Source organism: Struthio camelus, chromosome 2 (genome assembly GCF_040807025.1).
Source record: "Struthio camelus isolate bStrCam1 chromosome 2, bStrCam1.hap1, whole genome shotgun sequence".
Lineage (NCBI taxonomy): Eukaryota > Metazoa > Chordata > Aves > Struthioniformes > Struthionidae > Struthio > Struthio camelus.
This window is the reverse complement of record NC_090943.1, coordinates 22,914,144-22,935,822: the sequence shown is the minus strand read 5'-3', so window position 1 is coordinate 22,935,822 and position 21,679 is coordinate 22,914,144. Positions and strand designations below refer to the sequence as shown.

At 35.7% G+C, this 21,679-nt stretch overlaps 1 protein-coding gene across 3 annotated transcripts in view; it reads left to right on the top strand.

Annotated features, from left to right (window-relative positions):
* The window catches only part of MALRD1 (MAM and LDL receptor class A domain containing 1), a 292,727-nt gene that overhangs the window by 95,273 nt on the left and 175,775 nt on the right, over nt 1–21,679 (top strand). For all 3 annotated transcript variants that reach the window (XM_068934618.1, XM_009673718.2, XM_068934619.1), the window contains exons 20-21: nt 1,553–1,729; nt 4,302–4,479. In XM_068934618.1, the coding sequence (XP_068790719.1) occupies nt 1,553–1,729; nt 4,302–4,479 (355 nt within the window). The remainder of the gene's footprint in view (nt 1–1,552; nt 1,730–4,301; nt 4,480–21,679) is intronic.

Below are 21,679 nucleotides of genomic sequence, written 5' to 3'. Positions count from 1 at the left end.
TCCCACATTTCATCTCTGCAACTTGGAATTAAGCACTGGCTGCCCAGCTGGAATTGTTCCACTTTGAACAGCAGATACTGACCAGGGAGAGATTGGCTGGATCACATGGGGGTAAAGTCATACATATGTAATATTAAAGATATAGAAACTTGCATGTATGTTTTCGATAGATCAGATGAATGCCCTAACTGCAGACTATGCAATGATACCTGCTCTGGCCAAAATGACATTTCATAACCAGTACAAAGTTGATTATTTCTAGAGAGAAAAAGAAGGTGAATCTGTCCATAGTACTTATGGCACTTTAAAATTTCTTCTGTTCCAGTGGATAAGGAGCAGGGACTTGAACATGACATCCTTTCTACTTCTGGAGAGTGTCTAGCCCATGCTATGAAACCACTCTGGAAATCTCCTTCCCTTGCCTCCCTCCCAAATTTCCATCCAAACTGATCAGAGAGAAGTGTTCTGGATTCAATACATCTAAAAATTTTTAACAATACATACTATATTTAGAAACTTCTGACAAATAAGGTCATTGCTGTTACTGTGAATTGTAGACACGTTTATTATATCATCCAATTATTCTTTCAGAAGGCTCCTCCTCCTAAATCTTTTGTTTGAGTCCTAGGATATTATTAGCGTTGTCATTTACTTGATGTCAAATATGTGGTTTCTACCTTACAAAATAGAGATATGTCTCCTGCTCCTGGAGAATTTATATTCAGTCTTAGTGCTCCAGGTCTTAAGAGAAAAAATGATTCCTTGCTGGCCCAGATACATTTTATATCAAAAGTCTGCATATACGCTATTTAATTAACTAGGTGCATTACTTAGGTGCATTGTGCACTACAGCTAATCATTTCATTAAAGATTAAAAGGGGACTTGTATAATAAAAAGACCTTTTAGGGACAGTGATAGCAAGAATTTTCAAGGAATCAGGTTTAGCCTGCAGGAAGGTGCACAGGAAAGAATAAGAGGAAAAGGCAATGGATTAGAAAGAAGCTGTGATGATTTTGAATGAAGTAGAAAGCAAGTGGTATAACAAGACCTCAAAATAGTTTTTTCTAATGGAAAAAAAAATATTTTTTCAGTGATGAAATGTAAGAAGGTTACATAGTAATTTCCACGGTCGGTTGCAGTAATCGAAGTGTTGAAAAAAATTCATTATCATCTGAATAATGTTAGCCTTGCTTCACAAGGAAATTAATTTTATGTCTTACTAGCCTCTCTTGTGTTAGCTTTTTGGAAAGATTGGCCAATTTCAGCCAAATTTGGAAGACAGATAAGAGGCTCCCATAAATTCTTTCACGTATTGAGGAAATGATGGTTGGCTAGCATGGCCAAACTAGTACTTTCCATAGGGGAAACTTGGCTATGATACATTTAATTCAGTTTCTTCTGGGTGGCATTTGAGACATTCTACTTGGCCACCCAGTCATATTTCTGGTAAAGCTATACCATTGCGGGTCTGGAGTGGCTTGCGGACAGATTGTTAGAAAACGAGGCTCCCTTAATTCTGTAGGTCACTTTTTTTTTTTTTTTTTTTTTAAGGAAACTTGCCAGCAATCTCTACAACTCCATTAGGAACTTCAGTTCCTGCCACGCTGCCCATGAACAACTGCACAGAGGAGGAGTTTGTCTGTAGAGACTCTGGCAATTGCATCCAGATGATCCAGAAGTGTGATTTTAGGCCTGACTGCTCTGATAAGTCTGATGAGTCAGGTTGTGGTGAGTGAACTAAATCTTGTACTTTGCTACCTGATTAGTTTGTGAATATTGAACATACTACTCTAACTACTTTATATTTACACTTGTCATTTGGTATCAGCGCCTAGTTATTGTTTTCAGTGTGATTTTCCTCCCCCAAAACTAGCACTCTGGTTTTACTATGAGAATCTGAGATGTTATTTATTTTCTGCCTTCTAATGACAGACTCAACAATTTATATTCCATTTCAAATTACTATTGCAATAGGAAAAAAAAATCTTTACTCTCCCAGTGACTGTTAGCTATACATAACAAATTATAAAAGTGAACATAGTTTCTCAAATTAAATGGCACATTTAAATTTTTTAAAGGTTCAGTAGTCCAAAATGGAAGTGCATGTAACTGTGTAGTCTCATGGCTGGGATGCTCACCTGGGAGACTTGAGTCTACTTCCTATTTTAATGAATATGAGAAGTATTTTTATCCAAAGAGAGTGTGGAAATAAGCTGCAGACATAAGGATGCTTTTGTCATCATCTCTTTGTTCCTTTGACAAGACTGATTTTGATTTGATGTCTACATCTAACTGATCTGTAAATCCTGAGTCAATGGAGGAACCTGGTGTTAAGTTTCAAGTTTCCTGAGAGAAAATCCCAGCGGCTTACCTTCAACTAGAGTATGCAGCATGGCATCCTCTACACAGAATTCCACAATGAATTCCAGCCTGTAAATTGCTAAGAGCTCTGATAGTGAAATAAGAATATTGGAATTAGGACAATGGATTAGGTTGCCACACTTTTTTCTGTAGATGTCTAAGAGGTTTCTTGATTGCTTCTAAGTTGCAGTAGTTCACACTATAGCTTTTAAGGGAAACTTTTATTGACTTTTTTTTTGCCTGAAAACACAATACTTGAAAATACTGCTGCTCAGACGCTGATTAATGAGGGGGACAGACATCTAGAGACAGTGACCTCATCTGCCGTTGCAAGCTAAACCATTCTCACTATGATCAAAACTCTACACTTATACATTGTGTAGGGAATTCCAATCTTCTCTCTCAGGGCTGAGGACTCAACCAGGCAGCAGGGAGTCTAATGTTACTTTTCTTATTTCTTACATGGGAATAACTCTGGAAGAAATGAGGCTGGTTTATAAATACTGATGGATAATTCCCTGTAGTGTGAATAAATACCAGCCGTTGAAAACCTGTATTGAAAAATAAATGGAGAGTCCTTTGGAGAGAAGACTTTTTTCCTCAAAAATTTACATTGTCTTACAATGCATCCTTTCCTTCTAAAAAAAGAGAACTACTGTGGAGAATACACCTTTAGGTATTTGCTCTTTCTGAAGTCTACAATCACTACAGCAATGATGGCGATTTATCATTCCAGTGATAGTAGTGGAATAAGAGCTTAGTATGTCCTTTCTGAGGGCAGAAATATGTTCTCAGGAAGTGGTTATGCTTTCTCAATGGCATTTAAAATGTAATTTTATAAAACATGTAAAAAAAAAGTAAAAACACTTAACACTGTGTCACTCATCAATGTCAGGAAGCATCACAAATCTTTATATGGCTAACTGGTCAGATCACACTGGTTGTGGTTTGCTGTACTGAAAATTTTAAAGCTGTAAATCAAAACTGTTTTGACATCCCCTTCCTCCTTAATCTCCCATCTGTGGCCTCCAAGAGAGGTAGCATGGGACACATTCTACTAACACAATATAATTTACTCATACAGAAATTACCTCAGCTATGCTAGCTTTTGAGCTTGGTGGCTGGTAGGAATGCATTCTTGTTTCTCTGCATAATTCTTACAGGAGTCACTTAGACTTAAGTATAAAAATCTGTTCTAAAGTTCTGGAAAGTGACGGGAGTCATTTTGGATCACAGAGGCCAAGTCACAGTTTCTATAAAGCGTTCAGGAAGGCATACTAGAGAATAAATATTCATTAAGTAACAGCAATAGAAAATCAGTTTTTTTCTGAATATCCTTGCAGGGAGGATGCATTGTGAGGGAGGGACGTTAGAAAGTTCACTTTCCCTCTCCAGTCGCTCAGGAACCAAAAACTGAGGCATGTTTGTTTATTTACTAACAATTCAATACTGGACACCAATGTTAAATAGTTGCATTATTATGTGGCTTTCAGGTATTTTGGGGACTGCTTGAAATACTGATTTTTTTTTTAGTGTTCCTGTCAAGGAATTTTGTGTATAATGTACAATGAGTTGCTAATGTCATCAGACTATAGGACGGAAGAAAGAATCGTGCTGCAGCCGTCAGATTAAGAATCGGTGAATTTTGTATGCCATTTCTGTGTATTTCACACAACAGATAATTAGAGTGGCCTGAAACCTGATAGCCATATATGATGGTAGATACCAAGATTTAAAAGACTTACTGTATTCCCAAAGATAGAATCTGCCTCCTAAATAAGAACATATAGAGCACTACTGATATTTTATCTGTAAAGAAAATACTACACATATTAGTTTGAATTATTTTTTATTGCCATGTAGTTTATTTTATCATAACGTCAGTTGATGATTCAAGTTTTTAAAATAAACATGAAGTATTTGCTGTTCATCTCTACAGCTATGCAATTCTGCAATTTTGAAGATAAAACCCTGTGCGGATGGTATCAGCCAGCCTTAGAAGAGGCATCAGGAACTGATTCCATCCACTCCACAAATACATTCAAGTGGGGACTTGGAAGAGGAGCAAACCTCTTCCCTGGGCAAGAAAAACACAGCCCATCAACTGATCATACTACGTAAGTAAAATTTTTCAGGTGTCTTTCTTGAACTGTATATGTTTAGCCACATATGGATTGTCACTGGGAAAAACTCAGCTCAGTTCACAGTATTGAAGCAGTTTACTGATTTATTAATTACCTGTAACTAACTGATAATCAGTGGCCTAAATATGAAGGATCGATATCAGAGTTTTAATAAACAACTATAAATTTCAAAGCGCCTTTCCATAAATAATCCCCAAAAGTTCTAATACCCTCTGCCCCAGAGTAATATGTGTGCAGCCCCTCTCCCAGTGGAGGGGTGGGATATAAGCACACCCCTGATCCTTTTTGTGAGTGAGTTTTGCACATTCCTCCCGTCTGGCGATGTAGCTGTTCTTTATAGGTAGGTGTACATGCTACTGCCTACAACCTGCTAATGCACGTGCCATGAGAAGACATTTCTCCTTGTTGCACCCCGTACTCTCAGACTGCTAGCTGGATGTGGGCTACTCACAGCATCCAGTGGGGAGGATGCTCTGTCTGGTCTATGCAGTGGTTGCAATGCCAGCAAGGTGACTTCTGGAGTGTCAAAACTAGGTTTTGACTGCTGCTGTTTCCAGTCCAAGGTCTCCCCACTTTTACAAATTTTCATGCTTATTTTATACTTCTATTCAAGCTCACTCTTTTCAAGCTTCCTTCTTAATTCTCTGCTTCTGTTTAGTTTGGCTGACGGTCATCATCATCATTAACGTAATTAATTTTGGGCAAATGCCCTTTCATTCACACGCACAGCATACACTCCCTTTCTTACTAGCTATTGTTATCCAGGCCATTTTGCCAACGGTGGACAGTACAAGTACCTCCACAATGGCCCTTGTGAATTCTGTTCGTATTCAATAATTAACTTAGTGCCGTTCTGAAACAACTGTAATTACAGTTAAAATTAGTGGATATTTGACTTTTTTTCTGATAAATTATGTCACTTCATATTGCTACCCTACCAAGTCTTTCACAGTATTGCTTTTCTGTCTCTGCTATTACTGTTTTCGGTAAGAGATAACTAATTGTTATTTCTTGGGAAAATATTACTTCTAAGATCATTGATGGAAGCTGTGACTTCTTGCATCAAGAATCATCTCCTAGAGTGCTTGGAAAATAGAGCTGGGTCACATTATTCTTCTGAGCATTTTCAATGAGAAGTATAGATATGGTAATGCTGGAATATTTTAATTGGAGTTGAAAAACTTCAAAACCTGAGTCTTGCCAATTTTTTAAAAAAGTTTCTTAAAAATTCAAACGGCTCATTTTGAAATGCACACATTGACCATACTGAAAATTCAGGCCATATGTATTGCCTTTTCTGTCAGTATGGCAAAGCTAATAGGATACTGTACTTTTTGGTAACTAACAATATCTGAAAGTTGTAAGCTTTTTAGCAGACTCTTCCTGTCTGAAACTTCTATTAACAAAGTGAGTCAGTGTTTTGAAAACTCAGTCAATGTGCAAACTTTGTATATCTAATTCTGACTCAATAAGGGGAAATGTTTGCATATGTACTTGTAAAGGCTAACTTCAAAATTTGATTCTAATTCCCTTTGCATATACTGAAGAAAGAGTATAGTAATTTTTATTCACTTTAAAGGAAATAAACAAACAAATGGAGTAGAATAAGTCTGAAAATCTACAGTCCATCTGAAAACCAAAGTGTACAGAAGGCAGTTTGGAAGCCTGACTATAAGAGTTAGCAGCTCACTGTGTAGAAAATAGAGTGCTTTTTACACATTCTGCTCCTTCTAACAATTTTTAAAATATTCTTCTCCTTGTAATATTTTTGATAATCAGAATCTCACCTGATACTTATGGCCTCATCAAAGCATTTTCATTTACATTGACTTTTATTGTTGTAGGAAGAACGTCTAGTGCTTCAGTGTTGAGAGGTTTCTGTTCTCTCAGTGAAGCTTTCTAAATCAATTTTGGATTCTGCATAGTTTCCTTATGATAATTACTAGCTTCTATCAGAAATATTTGTTTGATTTGACTCAGGGAAAAAGAATTAGCTTCTCTTTGTTGAGATTGGGCTTTATCTGGTTTAAAAAATATAAGAAATGTAGTTTTTTTAAAAAGGTATGAATGCATTTATATTCCAGTTAAAGATAACAGTTAAGATATATTGATACAAAGTCCATAAGTGTGACTAGCAGATGTATTTTTAAGTACAGACTACTTTCAAAGTCATACAACTTCAGCTCCATCAAATAAAGAGCTTTCTATAAAAGCGTAAGAGATAATCAATAACATAAGTGGAAAAATACCTGCCTATTTCAAATGGTAGGTGTGTTTGCTTTCTGTGACAATAGGCCACAGAGTGCATAAATGGACCTCAATTTAAAAATCAGTTCAGCAGAGGAGTTGCTATATTGCTACTAGTGTAAAATGAGATTTATATTAATTCAGCCTTGATAATATTGCTATCACTTTAAAAGAAACATCTTAATATGTTACAGTTGCATTGAATACTTGATAAAATTACCTATAGTTCTACTGAAAAAACCCAAACACAAAAATCCTCATTCCACAGCAGCAAAAAAGAATTGTAGTACTACTCAGTTGTTTGGATCTCTAGATTTTGTACATAAAAGCAGCTGTATTCCATTGAAGCAAAAAAGTTAAATCACCTGTCAAATCCTTCACTGACCGCTATTTAATTGTTATATATTAGCAGATACAAGCACTATATTTATACTTAGTAAATCTTTTCACAACATTTCCACTACAGATATGCATTGGTACAGTGATATATGAAATTATATTACTGTTTTTCAACAGATTTGGGGACATTTGATGCAACTAGCTGTATATTGAAAAGGATTGATGTGGAGAGAAAGATGCAGATCTATAAAGTTGCAGTTTTTAGACAACACTGAAATACATTGCTGCTGTTGTGATGTTTCACATTAGATGTAATTTGGTTCTACCGTTTCCCCATTCCCCTTTGTTTATTGGACTATAGAAGAGAATGGTAGCATGAGACTTCTATACTACAGCAGGAGATGCATAGCAGTGCTTTTATTGAATTGAAACCCAGAAATGTTGTACACATTTTTCAGTCCTTTTTTCTCAAAATTTCCGTAGAGATAGGTGAGAAAAGCTGTAATACTATATCCTGTGTATGTTCATATTATAGTAAAATATGCTGAAGTATGTGTAGAAGTGATCAGATTCACCCTAATTCAAGCATATGCTACACTGCAGTTTACAATGACTTCTCTGAGCAGAATATCTATGAATGGCTGGAGATCCAGACCATTTGCTTCCTATGGAATACACATTTGGGCCAACCTCACTTAGGCTGAGGAACTGTGAAGCGAAGGTGGGAGCCTTTGAACCTGTAATTACATTAATTGAGTGAAACTAATGGCTTCAGAAATGGAAGGCAAAACAACTTCTGCCTGTGTATCTAACTTGAAGGCTAGGTGAATAGAAGCCATTACTGGAGTCTTTCCGGCAGCTCCGCTCTCCTTAGCTTGGTTGCAAATTGGCTGACACAGATTTTGCAAAGAAATAGGTAGCATTGGCATTGTGCAGTGAAATGACCTTGACTCATCTATGAATCTAGAGCTCTTTAGCGTATTTTTAATACTACTCAGCAGATAGGATTTCCCTGTTTCAAGTAGGTTTCTAAATGCTATAGTGGTGAAAGTATTAACTATACCTTAAATAAGTGTATTGAATAGATGTCAGCAAATGGGTGACTACTTGCATTGATTTTATTTGTGAGAAACTGATTAGTGACACAGTGATTTCTTTGGAATTAGTAGTGATATGTGAATACAACTGTTATTTGAAAACATTGTAGGCACTTCATATGATCGTTCATACTCAAATATGTCATCAAAATAAATGAAGCAAAAACAAAAGGGATGTGAAACCAAAATTCTAAGCTCACATGATAATTATTGCTGTATAACTGTAGCTCCCTTGATAACTATATGTTTAGCACAGGTCTCACTTTTGTATCTGCTTTTCAGACAATCACTATCAGAATTTAGCATAGGAAAATTTTTGGAAAAATTAGAGGCTAAAGTAATGTACTTAAGCCCAGAATTTTTTTCACTACTCAAGAATTGTTTTAAAGGTGAGAGTTTAAGAGCTTTAAAACAGGTGAAAAAAATTATAATCTCACAGGAAACTACTCATGTAAAAAATGTTGGAAATGAGAAAGCTAAATTTAGCTATTTGAAGGGGTTCAACAATAAAATGAAAATGTAGAGAGGATACATTTACTCCCTAATGTACCCATTGTAGTTTCATCTCTCTCTTTTCCTGTCCCTTTTATTTTTCATACTGTATTTCATTTAGCTGATACAACCAGTAACATCCTTATACTACAATACGTGTGTAAAACCCCCTTGTTCTGTGCTGTTGACCCTGACAGAAGTGAGAGGATAACACCAGCACTGAAGTGTACATGGAAATGCATTTTTGGGTACATGACATATACTATGCAGTCTCCAAAATGGCAAAGTTTGGTTAAGGAATACCTTGTGCGAAGGGAATACAGATCTGATCATCTATGAGCTGCAGTGTTGCACGTGTGATGTTGAGAGAGGCTTGCATTCAGAAAAGTTTCATTTGCAGCATCCATAGCTGATGGCATGCATTGACTGTAATGGTAAAGTTTTCTTTGTGTAAAAAGGGAGATAGAGAAAGGAGAAAGAGGAAAAACTATCCCTAGTGTTAGCCACAAAGAGAAGCACTGGATTTCTCGAAATATGTCCTTGGCAATTCATTCTGTAATCATTTTTTGTTTAAATAGGAATTTTTCAGAGAATAAGAATTAAAATAATCAAGGTTCAGAAGAATGAGGCTTTCCTCTGCGATCCTTTATGAACAAAGTGCAGCTTAGTATATAAACTTATTCTCTAAGTTGCTGTGAAATACCGACCCATTTGTGCAAGTCATTGAAGCAATAACAAAGTATCACAGATGATAAAACATTTTACTGTGCACCCTGGTAAATATCTGTAGTGACAATAAGGAAACTAGCAAGACCATAGCTGCTAGACATTTGATACTAAGCAAAAATGTAGTTACTGGGGAGCTTTCTACAGTAGTGAAATTTTATACTGTACTGTAATGCAGAAAATGGCGAATTAAAACTAACGCTTATTGAGATTAGAAGTTATGGTGGCGTTTTCACCTCAGACTTGGTCGCTTGAGGAGATTCACTCCTGTTGTTTCTTTTTGCCTTCAGCCTCGAAGGATTTGTAGAGATATGATAGGATGCTAATGAAGTGTGGCAGGTTCAGATGAGCCACAGAAAAGCCATGAATGAATCTGAAATCTGTGTCGGTTAGAAGCCATCAGAATACAATATCCAACAGAGAAAATCCAACTAAGAGCCACTAATTGTTGTGTTATGATCAAAACATGGAATCTTTCATCTCTCATGCCGTTTATTTTGTGTGGTGTTTGGTATGCTGCAATGCTTTTAAGTCTTATTGATAAATCTTAAGAGAGCTTGAATAGATATTCTCTAAGAACAATGACATTGACACAACAAAGCAAAGAAAGAAAAAGGGATTAGGCTGGTTAATAACCTACTAATCTTTGCTTTACTGTTCAACTATATTGGCTCTTATTTGTTTGAAGCTAAGTTTATTGGGCTTTAGGTTTGGATATCAGCTGGTGTATGCTTCTTCTCTTTTTAGGTGACGTCAAATCAACGAGCCAGTTTCTGTTAAAGGAACCTGTGCTGTATGCAGTTTTAAAAGACATACACATACTACTCAGAAAGTCTGGAGATTTTGTAAATCTACAAATGCATAATTCATACAGAAACACACAACTGTATTTATAGAAGTGTGTGATGGCATGTTTTGTCTGAGCAAGAAATCTATGTTTTCTGAAGCAGCTGTTATTACTTCCAAAGCATTGTTCTGTTGAGCTCGTGTGAGAATGAACATAGGATTCAAAATATTTAATCTGACTTGTGGTTCATTCAGCACTGTGCACTTTCCTCTCTGACTATAAACTGTGTGTCAGTGTTGCGGTTCAGATGTAATTAGAGTTGGTGGGGATGCACCTACTCCAGCTTTATTTTAGTAACCTGTGCTTCCGATTGCTGTAGTATGGCAGCCTGGGACCTCGCACAGTATGCAAAATTGTCCCAGGATGCTAAGCAAAGACTTGAGTGGTCGCACCTCGCTCACCTATTCTACTGTGATTTTACTGTATCGCTAACTGGTCTAAAGCTTCTAATTTACATGGATGGGCAGTCATTTTCCAGTCTGTTCTCCAAGTCTATATAGCGCTTTGTGTTCTTTTCCTCATAGTTAAATAATACAGCCAGACGAATCTACAAAAAGTAATTAAGCCTCATTTACAAAATTCCAGTTTCTCCTGTAAAGCACTGCTCGAATTTTCCTTTGGACAGTTTAGATGTGCTTTTTATTTTAAATTTTTGTTCTATCAAGAGATTTCTATTTCTCTTGACTTTTTAGCAAAGGAACATTACCTTTGCTAAAGGTAGTGATACATTAACAGTACACAGAGCAATGAAATTCTTATACACCTTTTTTTTTTCCTTGAATTTCTTTTAAAATATTCCCTGGACAAGTTCTGTTGTGTAATCAGAGCCTCTACTTTGTAGAGGCAATCCCAAAAGTGATTTAAAAAGTGATTAAATGTGTTTAAAAAGTATGGAATTGTTTTTAAAGGACTGATGGACGTTAACAGAAAGTTGTCTGTATTCCAACAAAAAGAAAAAAACAGTATTTCCTGAGAAGAAATATCTTCCTGAAGGCACAAACCAAAGCTCAATGCAATATGCCATGGCAAGCGCTCACTGTATCAATTCTGTGTTTTTTATTTTATACGGATGGGTATCTGAGCAGTTAGATGTATTCTACCACGGTATATTTATGTTGGACTTGCTATCTCATTCTGTTTAGGCTGTGCTGACTATTATTTTTTTAAGTAAGAATGAGCTGGGGGACACTGTAAAACTAATGACAATGCATTTAAATGAGTCTTTTAGAGATGAAGAGCATAAATACCTGTGAATACTATAGATAGTTACATTTATACATAAGTACAGGAAAAGCATGAGCTGTATGTAGTGCTTTTACATACCATAGATCTGTTCTCAAAAGTATTTTTTCTTTAGAGAAGTGTATGTGTGTCTCTATATGTATCTCACTTGGGAATCTTATTCACAGTGAAATGAAAGACACAAAAGTCTCATAGGCTGCACAGCTTTCTCTAAGAAGGTGTTTATAGTACTTGCCAAGGAAATGGAAAATGAAAGGAAGGGGATACTTTATCTTTGTAAAAAAAGAGTTTATTTATTTAGCATATTCTAGAATATATATGTATCACAGGCTCTGTCTTGCATTGCGTTTATACGCATGCAATTCTTGTGATTCTTCTTGAATCTGCTAGATCAGAATAAAGACTTGAGTGCATCTAGAGAAATAAGGTCATAAAAATCTTGAATTGCACTGGGCAGACCACACTGAATGTGCTCCTGTCTTGAGAGTATCAAGTAGCATAAAGATGATTATAAGGGCAAGAAATTTTACTCTTTAATATCATTACTCTCCAAAGCTGGACTATCAAATCAAATTTATGTTATAGATAGTATCAGCTCTCAGGTAAGTTGGTCTAAAATCAATAATCCTATATTTCAAGCCAATTCATCCCCTGCAAACTACAAAGAGACTTGTGACCTTTCTCATTTTGTTTTATATTGGAAACCTCGAATTAAGTCAGCCATTTGAGCATAATTCCTAAGCGACTGCCATATTGAAAACAAAAAGTATATTGGCTGTTGTAGCTGCTGACCTAGAAATAGGTAGAACTGTCAGCCAGGCACTATGTTTCTTTAATCTTGTTAGATGAGTGCAGATACATCTATATTTTCTATGTTTACAATACAGTGGATCCTAGAAGTATAGCTCTTCTTAAAATCTATCATTTATTTCTGACTGTCCCCTCAAGTAGTTTCATTTGTGGCTACTGAAGACAGTCACTTGATATGAAGTTATAATGATGTATTGTATGAAAGTCCCAAGTAATCAAGGACAACAAAAACTGATTTAATTTTTATTTGTTTATATTAATTCACATACTCCTATCTTTTTTTTTTTTCCTGCTTATAAATTGCTTTCTGAGAATACCTAGTGTTTCCTCTGGCTACCTCCAGGAAATAAAGTGAGGATAATATATGGTTGCAGTACACTGAAAAGAATTCCATCATGACACAGTGCGTTAGGTTTCTGTATTCTTCTCCCATCCCTTTAGAATTGGAACCATAAATTCAATTATGAATATCAGGTGATTCCATAAGCATTTACAAAAAATGAGCCATCCTCAATAATTAAGTCTGGAGTATTATCAAACTTCAGGATCATATTATCTTTTGGTTTGTTGTAACCCATTTGTCAGTATCTGCTTCTGTCTTTAGTGCCAAGGTTCAGATGTACGAATATGGAAAAATAATCTACAAGCATACACAGCCGTCAGACTAATTTAGTTAATGCACACTAATATCTCCTAAAGCAATATGTTGATAAAGAAAAGAAAGCACACTGAAGACTGTGCATTTCCTTTTTTTTTTTTTTTGGTAAAACGATCTCTGCACTGTGTGTAATGAAACTGAAGCAAATATTGTAATACTTTTTTGAAAAAAGAAATTGGGGTGAAAAGTGTGATGAAAATGTAATTTCAAGTTCTGCACAATTCATTTGGGGAACAAATGTATTCATATTACTTGTGTGTCCAACTTAAACATGTAGCTGTGAAATACTAATTACTTGCAATTATAAACTAATGGTTAAAAGTTACTTGCAGGATGATATCAGATAATTAGTCCATTTCAAGTAAGTGTAATTTAATCAAAACTATTTATATACAGAGAAAGAGAACTTACTCAAAGTATTTTTAAACTCTGTATATTATGATGCCAGACAATAGGATTCATCTTCTTATGAAAATAGATTAATCTGTGAAGAGATTGTTCCTTGTTCATGAGCAAGTTGTTACCAGCACATTTTCTTTCTGTAATTCATATTCTTTTTTCTAAAACAATGATATCAATTGAACTTATACTAAAAACTATGCAGTATAACTTGTATCATGGTGAAAAAAATTGGCACTTCTTTGGAGCATGTTTGCTTTAGAATTTTGAGTTCAAGAATTTGATAATAGATATAATGCTCTCTGATTTAGTGCAAGAATTCCTCCTCACACATATGGTGATTTTCTTTGAAACACCTTTCTAATCTCAGTGTTAAATTACAGGTCTCAGTATGTGGCTTGTGGTTTGATGTGTTAAGCACATTTCTTTCTATTCAATTTCAGTTAACCATTGAAACTCAGTACTGTATTTTTGTGCCAAAGTTTAGATAGGTCAGAAAATTTTGTCTCTAGCACTGTGCATTAACATCCTTGGACCTAATCCAGTTTTAAATGTGTTTAAGAGAAGGTGCTGACCCTGAGGTGTTAGCTGGGAAATCATGGGAGATCAAAGAATCTTCTTCAAAGAGGCTAGGCTTTCATAGTAACAGGTGAAAATAATTTTCCATAACAACTTTGGCATGCAATACAATGAGTAAATAATGAATAATGCATATAAAGGAGCAAATTTGTATGCCCTGATGACATATATGCAAATAATGATTATGTAAATACAGATGAAAATACAAAGTATGAAAAGAAGAAAGAGTGGTACTTGCAATAAAGAGAAAAGAGTCCTAAAGAACAACGATTTTTCTGTCCCTATTAGCCCAGAAACCTTACTTAGTTCTGTAACTAAGCTTCAGGAAGGTTTGAGCATCTGCAATGCAAACCTCTGAATGAACATTGGTCCAAGGACAGAAGAACGCAGTTGAGGCACTGGAATTTTTTATATTATATTAATAAAGTAAAATAGCTTAACCAATGTAAAGTAATTGAATATAAGCCTACTGTTTATATAAATTTAAATAAGTTAAATATTATGTTAATTAGCTATTTAGCACTCCAACTGTTTTTTTTTTTTCTTTCCTGAATCTTGCCTTTGGATAGCCCTGGCTCATCTGTTCCCAATTCTGGTATTTTCTGATCTTGTAACTTCAGCTTAGCCTAACTAGCCCTGAATTGTCCTTAATTGTCTGAATTAGTTACTCATATATTGTATATAGTAAATTATTACTTGTATTCTTGCATTATTATATCTATAATTGCTTGTTACATATTCCTTATAATAGCTGATGCTAAATACTATATTCAGGCCTACTAAGGGAACTAAGATTTAGTGGCTGGTCTACAAGACATGTGAAATAAACAGAGTATCAAACTTTTAACTAGGTTCTAGAAGAATAATCCTGACCTCAAAACACTGAAAAAACCCTAGGTCTATTGGCCTCTATCTATGGTGCATGGCTTCTGTAACAGGAAACAGCTCTACTCTGTCCTTTGGGAAGTTGCCTTCTAGAAAACTTACTTCTGTTTGGTTATGGTATGACAATTATATTTTTTGATTCTGAGTTCTCTATGCATGAATGTTAAATTTTCATGGGAGGTGACTATACAAAAGCATTTTTCAAATCATGGTAGAAGAACTTACTTTTTTGGAAATTACCACTTTTTGAACTTAAATTTATCATATATTGCTTACAGTGAGGATCTACATTCCTGACCAGCATTTACTTTCAGTTCCTTTTTAATTACTTGAAAATCTACAGAAAGCTTAAATTTCATTGAAGAAAAGTGTGTAGTATTTTTTTTTTCTTTCTAGATGTTAAATATAGGTTTGAGTTATTGCCTGTTGAAAACTTATTAATAGTTTAGCAGGTAGAAGGATTCAACAGAGAAAAACTTCCTGTGATACATGCAATAGATTTAATTAGATTATTGGAGTTCACATTGTCATTTAAGATTACTGAAAGTTACACATTTCATAACATTTTAATTTTGCATACAGATTCTTTTCCTGCAATTATATCTTCACAGCTGCAATTCTTTATTCAGGATAAAGCCCTACTGAAGGCAATGAATATGTTATGTGCAAGTCATTCATTGCAAGATTGGGGCTGTAAAAGATCTGTTCATATATTATGATCTGTAACAGGCCATTCTATATCGTATGCAAAATATAAGGAATCCACCTATTTCTGGTAGTGGACCTTAAATATCTACTGAACACAGATATTAAAGAAACAGGTTAATTTTGTTCTCATTCTTCTCATAAAGCTTTTCATGCTCTGACACACTTCCTTCAGGTTGATGGACATTATACATCTTCAGTAAAACATTGACCACTATCCACAGACTACTCTCTACTTTTTTCACTATGTGCAACCTTTTGGCTGAAATAATCCATGTATTGGACAGTGCATTGAGTGGCTGTTGCCTTGTATAAGGAAGGCAATGAGCGCTCAAAGATTAAAGTGTTTTCCCTTCCTCATCAGAAATTTTTTCATTGTCTTTTTGTGATTTCTGTAGGCAGGTGCACTGTTGAGGAAACTACTAAAGTTTTTGGTTTTTACAGAAGGTTTACACTTTTATGAGTGCATTTCTATATTATTTCTACTGCCTTTGTCAGTAGTTGTTCCCCACCTTAAAGTCATGTTTCAAGTAAATGGAGCTATAGGCTACTTTCACATTTTGTGGTTGGTCTGAGAAGTTACATTGGACCTTATATTTACATACTAAAGATTAAACCCTTATATCTTTCTCCATTTCCTTGTGAATACTGCCATAATATTGACTTTTGGAGGCTTTATATTTCTATTGCAACCTTCGTAGCAAATACCAGAAAGTATGAAAGGCCCTTTTTAAAGAATTGAAATATAGACTCTTATTTTTATATCTACTTAAATTTTTACTAGAATTTTCACATCATATGATCCCTGACACTATAAGCAAGAAATAACAGGAATCAACATAAAATGAAGCTAGAGTGATGGAAAGGTCAAAGTACTCAGTTTACTACCATTTTGTGTCAAATGTAAGAGGCGTTGAAATACCAATACTGTACTGCGATAACATATTAAAAGAAAGAAATTACACCAGTATGAATCATTTCTCAGAAATATGACTGTTAGAAAGAGAAGGGGGAGAGTTTTAACCCCCTCTTAGCTTATGAGACAATATCAGAATATTGCTCAAAAATCCTTTGATGAAATATTTTCTAACTAGAGAATCTCAGCTAAGTGGAAACTGAAATTCTCCTGAAAACACTTTAACTTTGGCAAAACTTCTGTCAGGTGATTACCTAAGTTCCTGGAGGAGAGGACACAGAGGAGAGAAGATATTGACCACCCTCAGCTCCACTACCCCAATAAAGGGTCCATGGAATATGGTAAATGCAGAATGAAGCCACTACCTTGTGCGATTCAAACCATGAACTTAGGCTTTGATGGCCTACATTCTGCTGGTATGCCAAGTACCTCATGATCTTGCCACTTTTGTCAGGGTAGTGCTGTTTTTCATGTGATGTAGAGCCCTACTGTTTTTTGGCCGTTAGTTTGGGATCTCCATGTGCACAGAAACCCATAATAGCCAGGTTACTCTGACTAGGCAGACGCTGGGCAGGTTGTGTTGGAGAGCTGAAGAGTGATGTTTAAATGCATAATAGCTCCAAAATGTCTGTGGGTCTCTGACTTGCTATATAAGTGCTGCATAGCGTTTATGGATATACATATCTAGGAAAAATAAAATGAATAGGGGAGTTGCTGCTTTTTGGATTTCAGCCTTTCTAGTATAGTGTGCAGATCATTGGGATGCTTATTCCTGTAAGGAAATTTGCCTTTTTTTGCTTTCTCGTCATTGCTGAGAATTTGCAAGAAATCAGAACTCAGTTATGAAATGGAAGTGTTGTTTTCCAACCAGATCTAGTTTTCATTCTAACTGAACACTGAAGAGCAAAGTGCATTTTATAAGTCCATCTAAGCACATAGGTGAATTGACACATTCAAAGTCTGAGAGATTTCTGTGCTATTTGAATTTTGAAGTTAGATGTCCATCACTAAATTAAATCAAATCTTTCCCTCAGTACTAATTTCCCGTTACTGTAGTCAGTTCCTTTATGCTCTCCTGAATGCTTGAGTGGAGAAATACAGCTAGGATACTTTTATATATGCCCATTCTTAGCTAACGGCGTATTAAAAGCCACTTGTAATATTCTGTTTTATGTATAACAAAATCATAGTTTGAAAATGCAGCCCAGTTGCTTACGCTGAAATCTGTGCTGAAATTTTAAATCATTAAAATGCTGACGTTTACCCTTTGAAATTAATTAGGGTTACTGCAGTGTTATAGGAATTTCTGTATATAGGGAATGCTTGCAGTACTGAAGTAAAATTAATTACTTTCAAAGGGTAAATATCAACATTTTAATGACATGTACTGTGACTGCCAATGTTTTAAAGGCTTTCCATGGGCTAATTTTCCAAACGAGCCTGGGATCTTCCAGCTTTCCTTGCTGAAAGGGGAGCTTGCACGTGATTCTGAATTTCAGGCCTTACATAAGCACTATATGCAAGGCCAGGTTTGCTCCCTCTTACCCATGTTGAAAAATATCTTGTTCAGCAGTTATTCCCATTGACTTCTTGAGGTTTCATTTGAAAAAAAAATAAAGAAAGTACAAAATGAGGTGAGGAGTGCTTTTTTGGAAGCATACACCCAGCTAGTTTAAAATACATATTGGCTATTTCTAAAGAAATCTTATATTTTAACAGTGGCAGCTTGACAGATTGAACAGAGGATTGCTTGTATATTAACTGGCTCTGCTACAAAAGACACATCCATGGAGGGTACAAGCCCTCTGGCATGTCAATCATATGTAAACAGAATGATTTCTTATTGCTTTCTCCTAGCTCTTCCCCCTGAAGTGGTGCACATTGCCCTCTGAATTCCCAGCAGGTTGCTATGCCAGCCAGCGGAAATAATTCAAGACAGGTAGATTGCTTCGCCCTGTGAGCAAGTTCATGTCAGCTACCTGCACTAGAAAAAGCTTTCCTCTTAACAGCATGGATAGACCAAAAGTATTTCAGTCTTGCAATTATAAGTGCAAGGACTTCCATCATAGGAGTGAAGGTTATGTAAACAGGTATGCTGTACGCATTTATCTAGCCCCTTCTGGTTTTCCCTGCGTTCCCTTAGTGTTCTTGTAACCACACTCTCCCCCTTTGTTTAATGGGTAGCACTCAGTCAAGTGTATCAGCCGCGGGACCTTAATAAGGTTTACTATTTTTAAATGTAACCTTATGGCAAACAGTGAAACAAGGGCAAGACAAATCCCAGTGGCATCTTCTTTCTCAGAATGCAATATGGGACCAGAAATGCGTAGATGGGGTGATGTGATTTTGGTCTGCCTTCAGGACAAAGATAGATCTAACAGAATATCAAATAAGAAATGGATATCTGCATTTCCTCATAGTGCTGATCGTACTCCACCTGCTGCTTCAAACTGACCTCACTGGAGGCCTGAACTAAATATGGAATTTTATGGAAAGTATGAGGGGTGTAAGTGCTATTGCATTTCAGACCTCGTTATCATTCTGCTTCCTAGTTTTTACTTAGCCCTCTTGAATGTTGTTTTCAATATGTCACTGACACTCTTAGGCCACTGAAGGCATGAGTTCTCAGTAGCAGAGTAAATTGTGAATTTTGAAATGTTTTTGCAGACCTTGAGAGAAGTGGTATTCTTTTACATCCCAGTAAGACACAGGCAGGAAACTCAGAGCCAAGGACAAAAAGAAACTGAAAATTACGGTTTTGAATTAGCAGCCTTTTTCAGCAGAAAGGAGGGCAATAAACTGATGGAGAGTTACTTGAAATGCCTATGACTATGTGACTGTCACTGTGTAACAATGTCTGTGATTTTCAAAGGATCATCACTTTTACTACATTTAGCCAATTAGGAAAAGCTGTTTTAACAAAAATACTTTTTTAGTTTAAAATTATTTTTGCCTAAGCATCTTAACATTTTACTCTATTTTGCACTTATTTTCTGTAATAGTTCACTTCCAAATATTTAGGCTACTCTCCCAAGGATGATGTGAGTATATGCATTAATTATAAAGATGTGTGAATCACCAGGATACAATGATAAAAGAAAAGCTTCAGGGTCACTTCTCTCTTCTGCTTCTGAATGAAAAGAAAAACAAGGTTGTGGAGAAGATTCAATTTTCCTCAGATCATTGCTCTTCCCCCTTGAATACCACCAGACTGACACCTTTTGGCTTTATAAACAGTCCCCAGTGACTTCGCTTGTTACTCTCTGACCTACACCAGGTGAAGGTCTGGCTCCACGTTTTAAGATGTATTTTTCAAACATATTTTTCCTCCTTTAAAATATTTATTTGTATGTAGTTTATTAACAGAAAATGTTACTATAAACTGTTGGGAATTTCTGCTATAAAAAAAGAAGATTATAATTCTGCAGAATAGCTTGTTATACTTTATAGGGGGCAGTAGAAATGTTAACTCTGACCATGACTACACCTCTCCTGCAAGTATTTGATTTCCATCTAAGACTATGTGCATGGGCAACCCTTCCCACATACTACTGAATTTTTATGTAAAAGTCTTCATTTTTCAACTGTGAATCATGCATACCTCATGTCTTCCAATTAACATGTAAGAAACTACCTGCAAAATGATGCATCATTTCCTGCATAAATTCCTTCATTTTATAGGACTTCAGTTTAAGTTTAAAGTACAAATATATTAATATTTTAGAACTGAGAATCCTATCTTCTAGCTAAAGAGAAGTTATGGAGATAATTTACCCCTTCGCCTTTTTACATTTGTGGAGATTTTACACACATATCTTTACCAACATCTACAATACAATACTTCTCTCGTTCTTGCATGCTAGATAAGGTTTTGGGATACCTCCTACAAATGCGTAATGACTACAGAAAAATGCACTGTTGCGGGTTAACTAGTAAACGTACTGCCTCTCTTCTGACAAGAAACTATTGGTGCTGCATGCTGCCCTCTGAAGGAAACACCCTGGGGATTTCTGTACCAAAATGTTTTCTACTACCAAAATTGACTACAATTTTCAACTACCAAAGCATTTTCTTTAGTTTCATATGGCTATAACATTTGTCTTTTTCATCCTTTTTTCTGATGGCGGGGGTTTGAGGGAGACCTGCTTCTGAGGTGGGGTAGTTAGTGTCTTGTGTAACAAGAAAAGAATGACCACTGATTTGCAGGGATTTTTTAAGGGCCATTTGCTGTGTCAACGGCTATTACTAGTTTTTAATTTTTCTAAAAAATTAAATTTTAGCCGTTATTTACCATCAAGAATGAGAAAATGAGGGAAGATGTCTTTCATTTAAAAGTAGGCTGGTGTCCAGCAGTAGGTTATACATGATAAGGAGGATACTGAGTGAAACACTGTGCCCTGGGCTACCAGGGTGTTTGCAGTCTATCAATCTGTCATGGGTCATATTAGAAACAAGTAACTGCATACATGACTTAAGGATGAGTGAATTAATTAAGGGCTTCAGATCCTCAGAGGAAACTCCTTTGTGAGTACAGAGACAAAATTCCCTGTTTCTAATCTATTTTACTTTACATACTGTAGTAGTTAGAATGTACTATTCCTAAAGTCACTGAATTCAGAGTGGAGTTCAGTCTCTCCTTCACCACCTAGGTGCATAATAGGCCTAAATTAATATATACTAATATGCTTTGTGATTATTGAATAAGTTACTATATACAGTAAATATAATCTATTAGTTCTGTTATAAGTTTACAATGATAAATGTGTATGTGCTAGTTTCATACGTATTTTATCATTCAAGTTAGTATGTGTTGAATTCAATATAGTCACTGCAGTCTGAGAGGGGCTGAGTCAGATAACTAGTGAAGAGGGTTTTTTTATTAATTTGTAATATATTTTAAAGAAAAAAATTTCTTATGAGATTTCAAAGAGACTTCACTGGATTATTGAAAAAATAGCTTTTGTAATATTTGTTTAATATTCCAGGGTTGCTGCAGCAAAGATTGCATCTAAGTTCTTAAAGCACAGGCACCACAGTCCTTTAAGGACAGGTGATAAATACTTAGACTAGGATTGTGAAGAAAAAGTATGTTTTTGAATCTGTGCCATCGCAGTCCTAACTGTCCATTCAGAAGGTCTTCTAGTCTCTGAACACCTTGCACGCACTCCACATTTCTCCAGACAATGCTTGCTGTGTGTAGTCTTTGCCTTCTTCCTACTGCAATGGTGCAA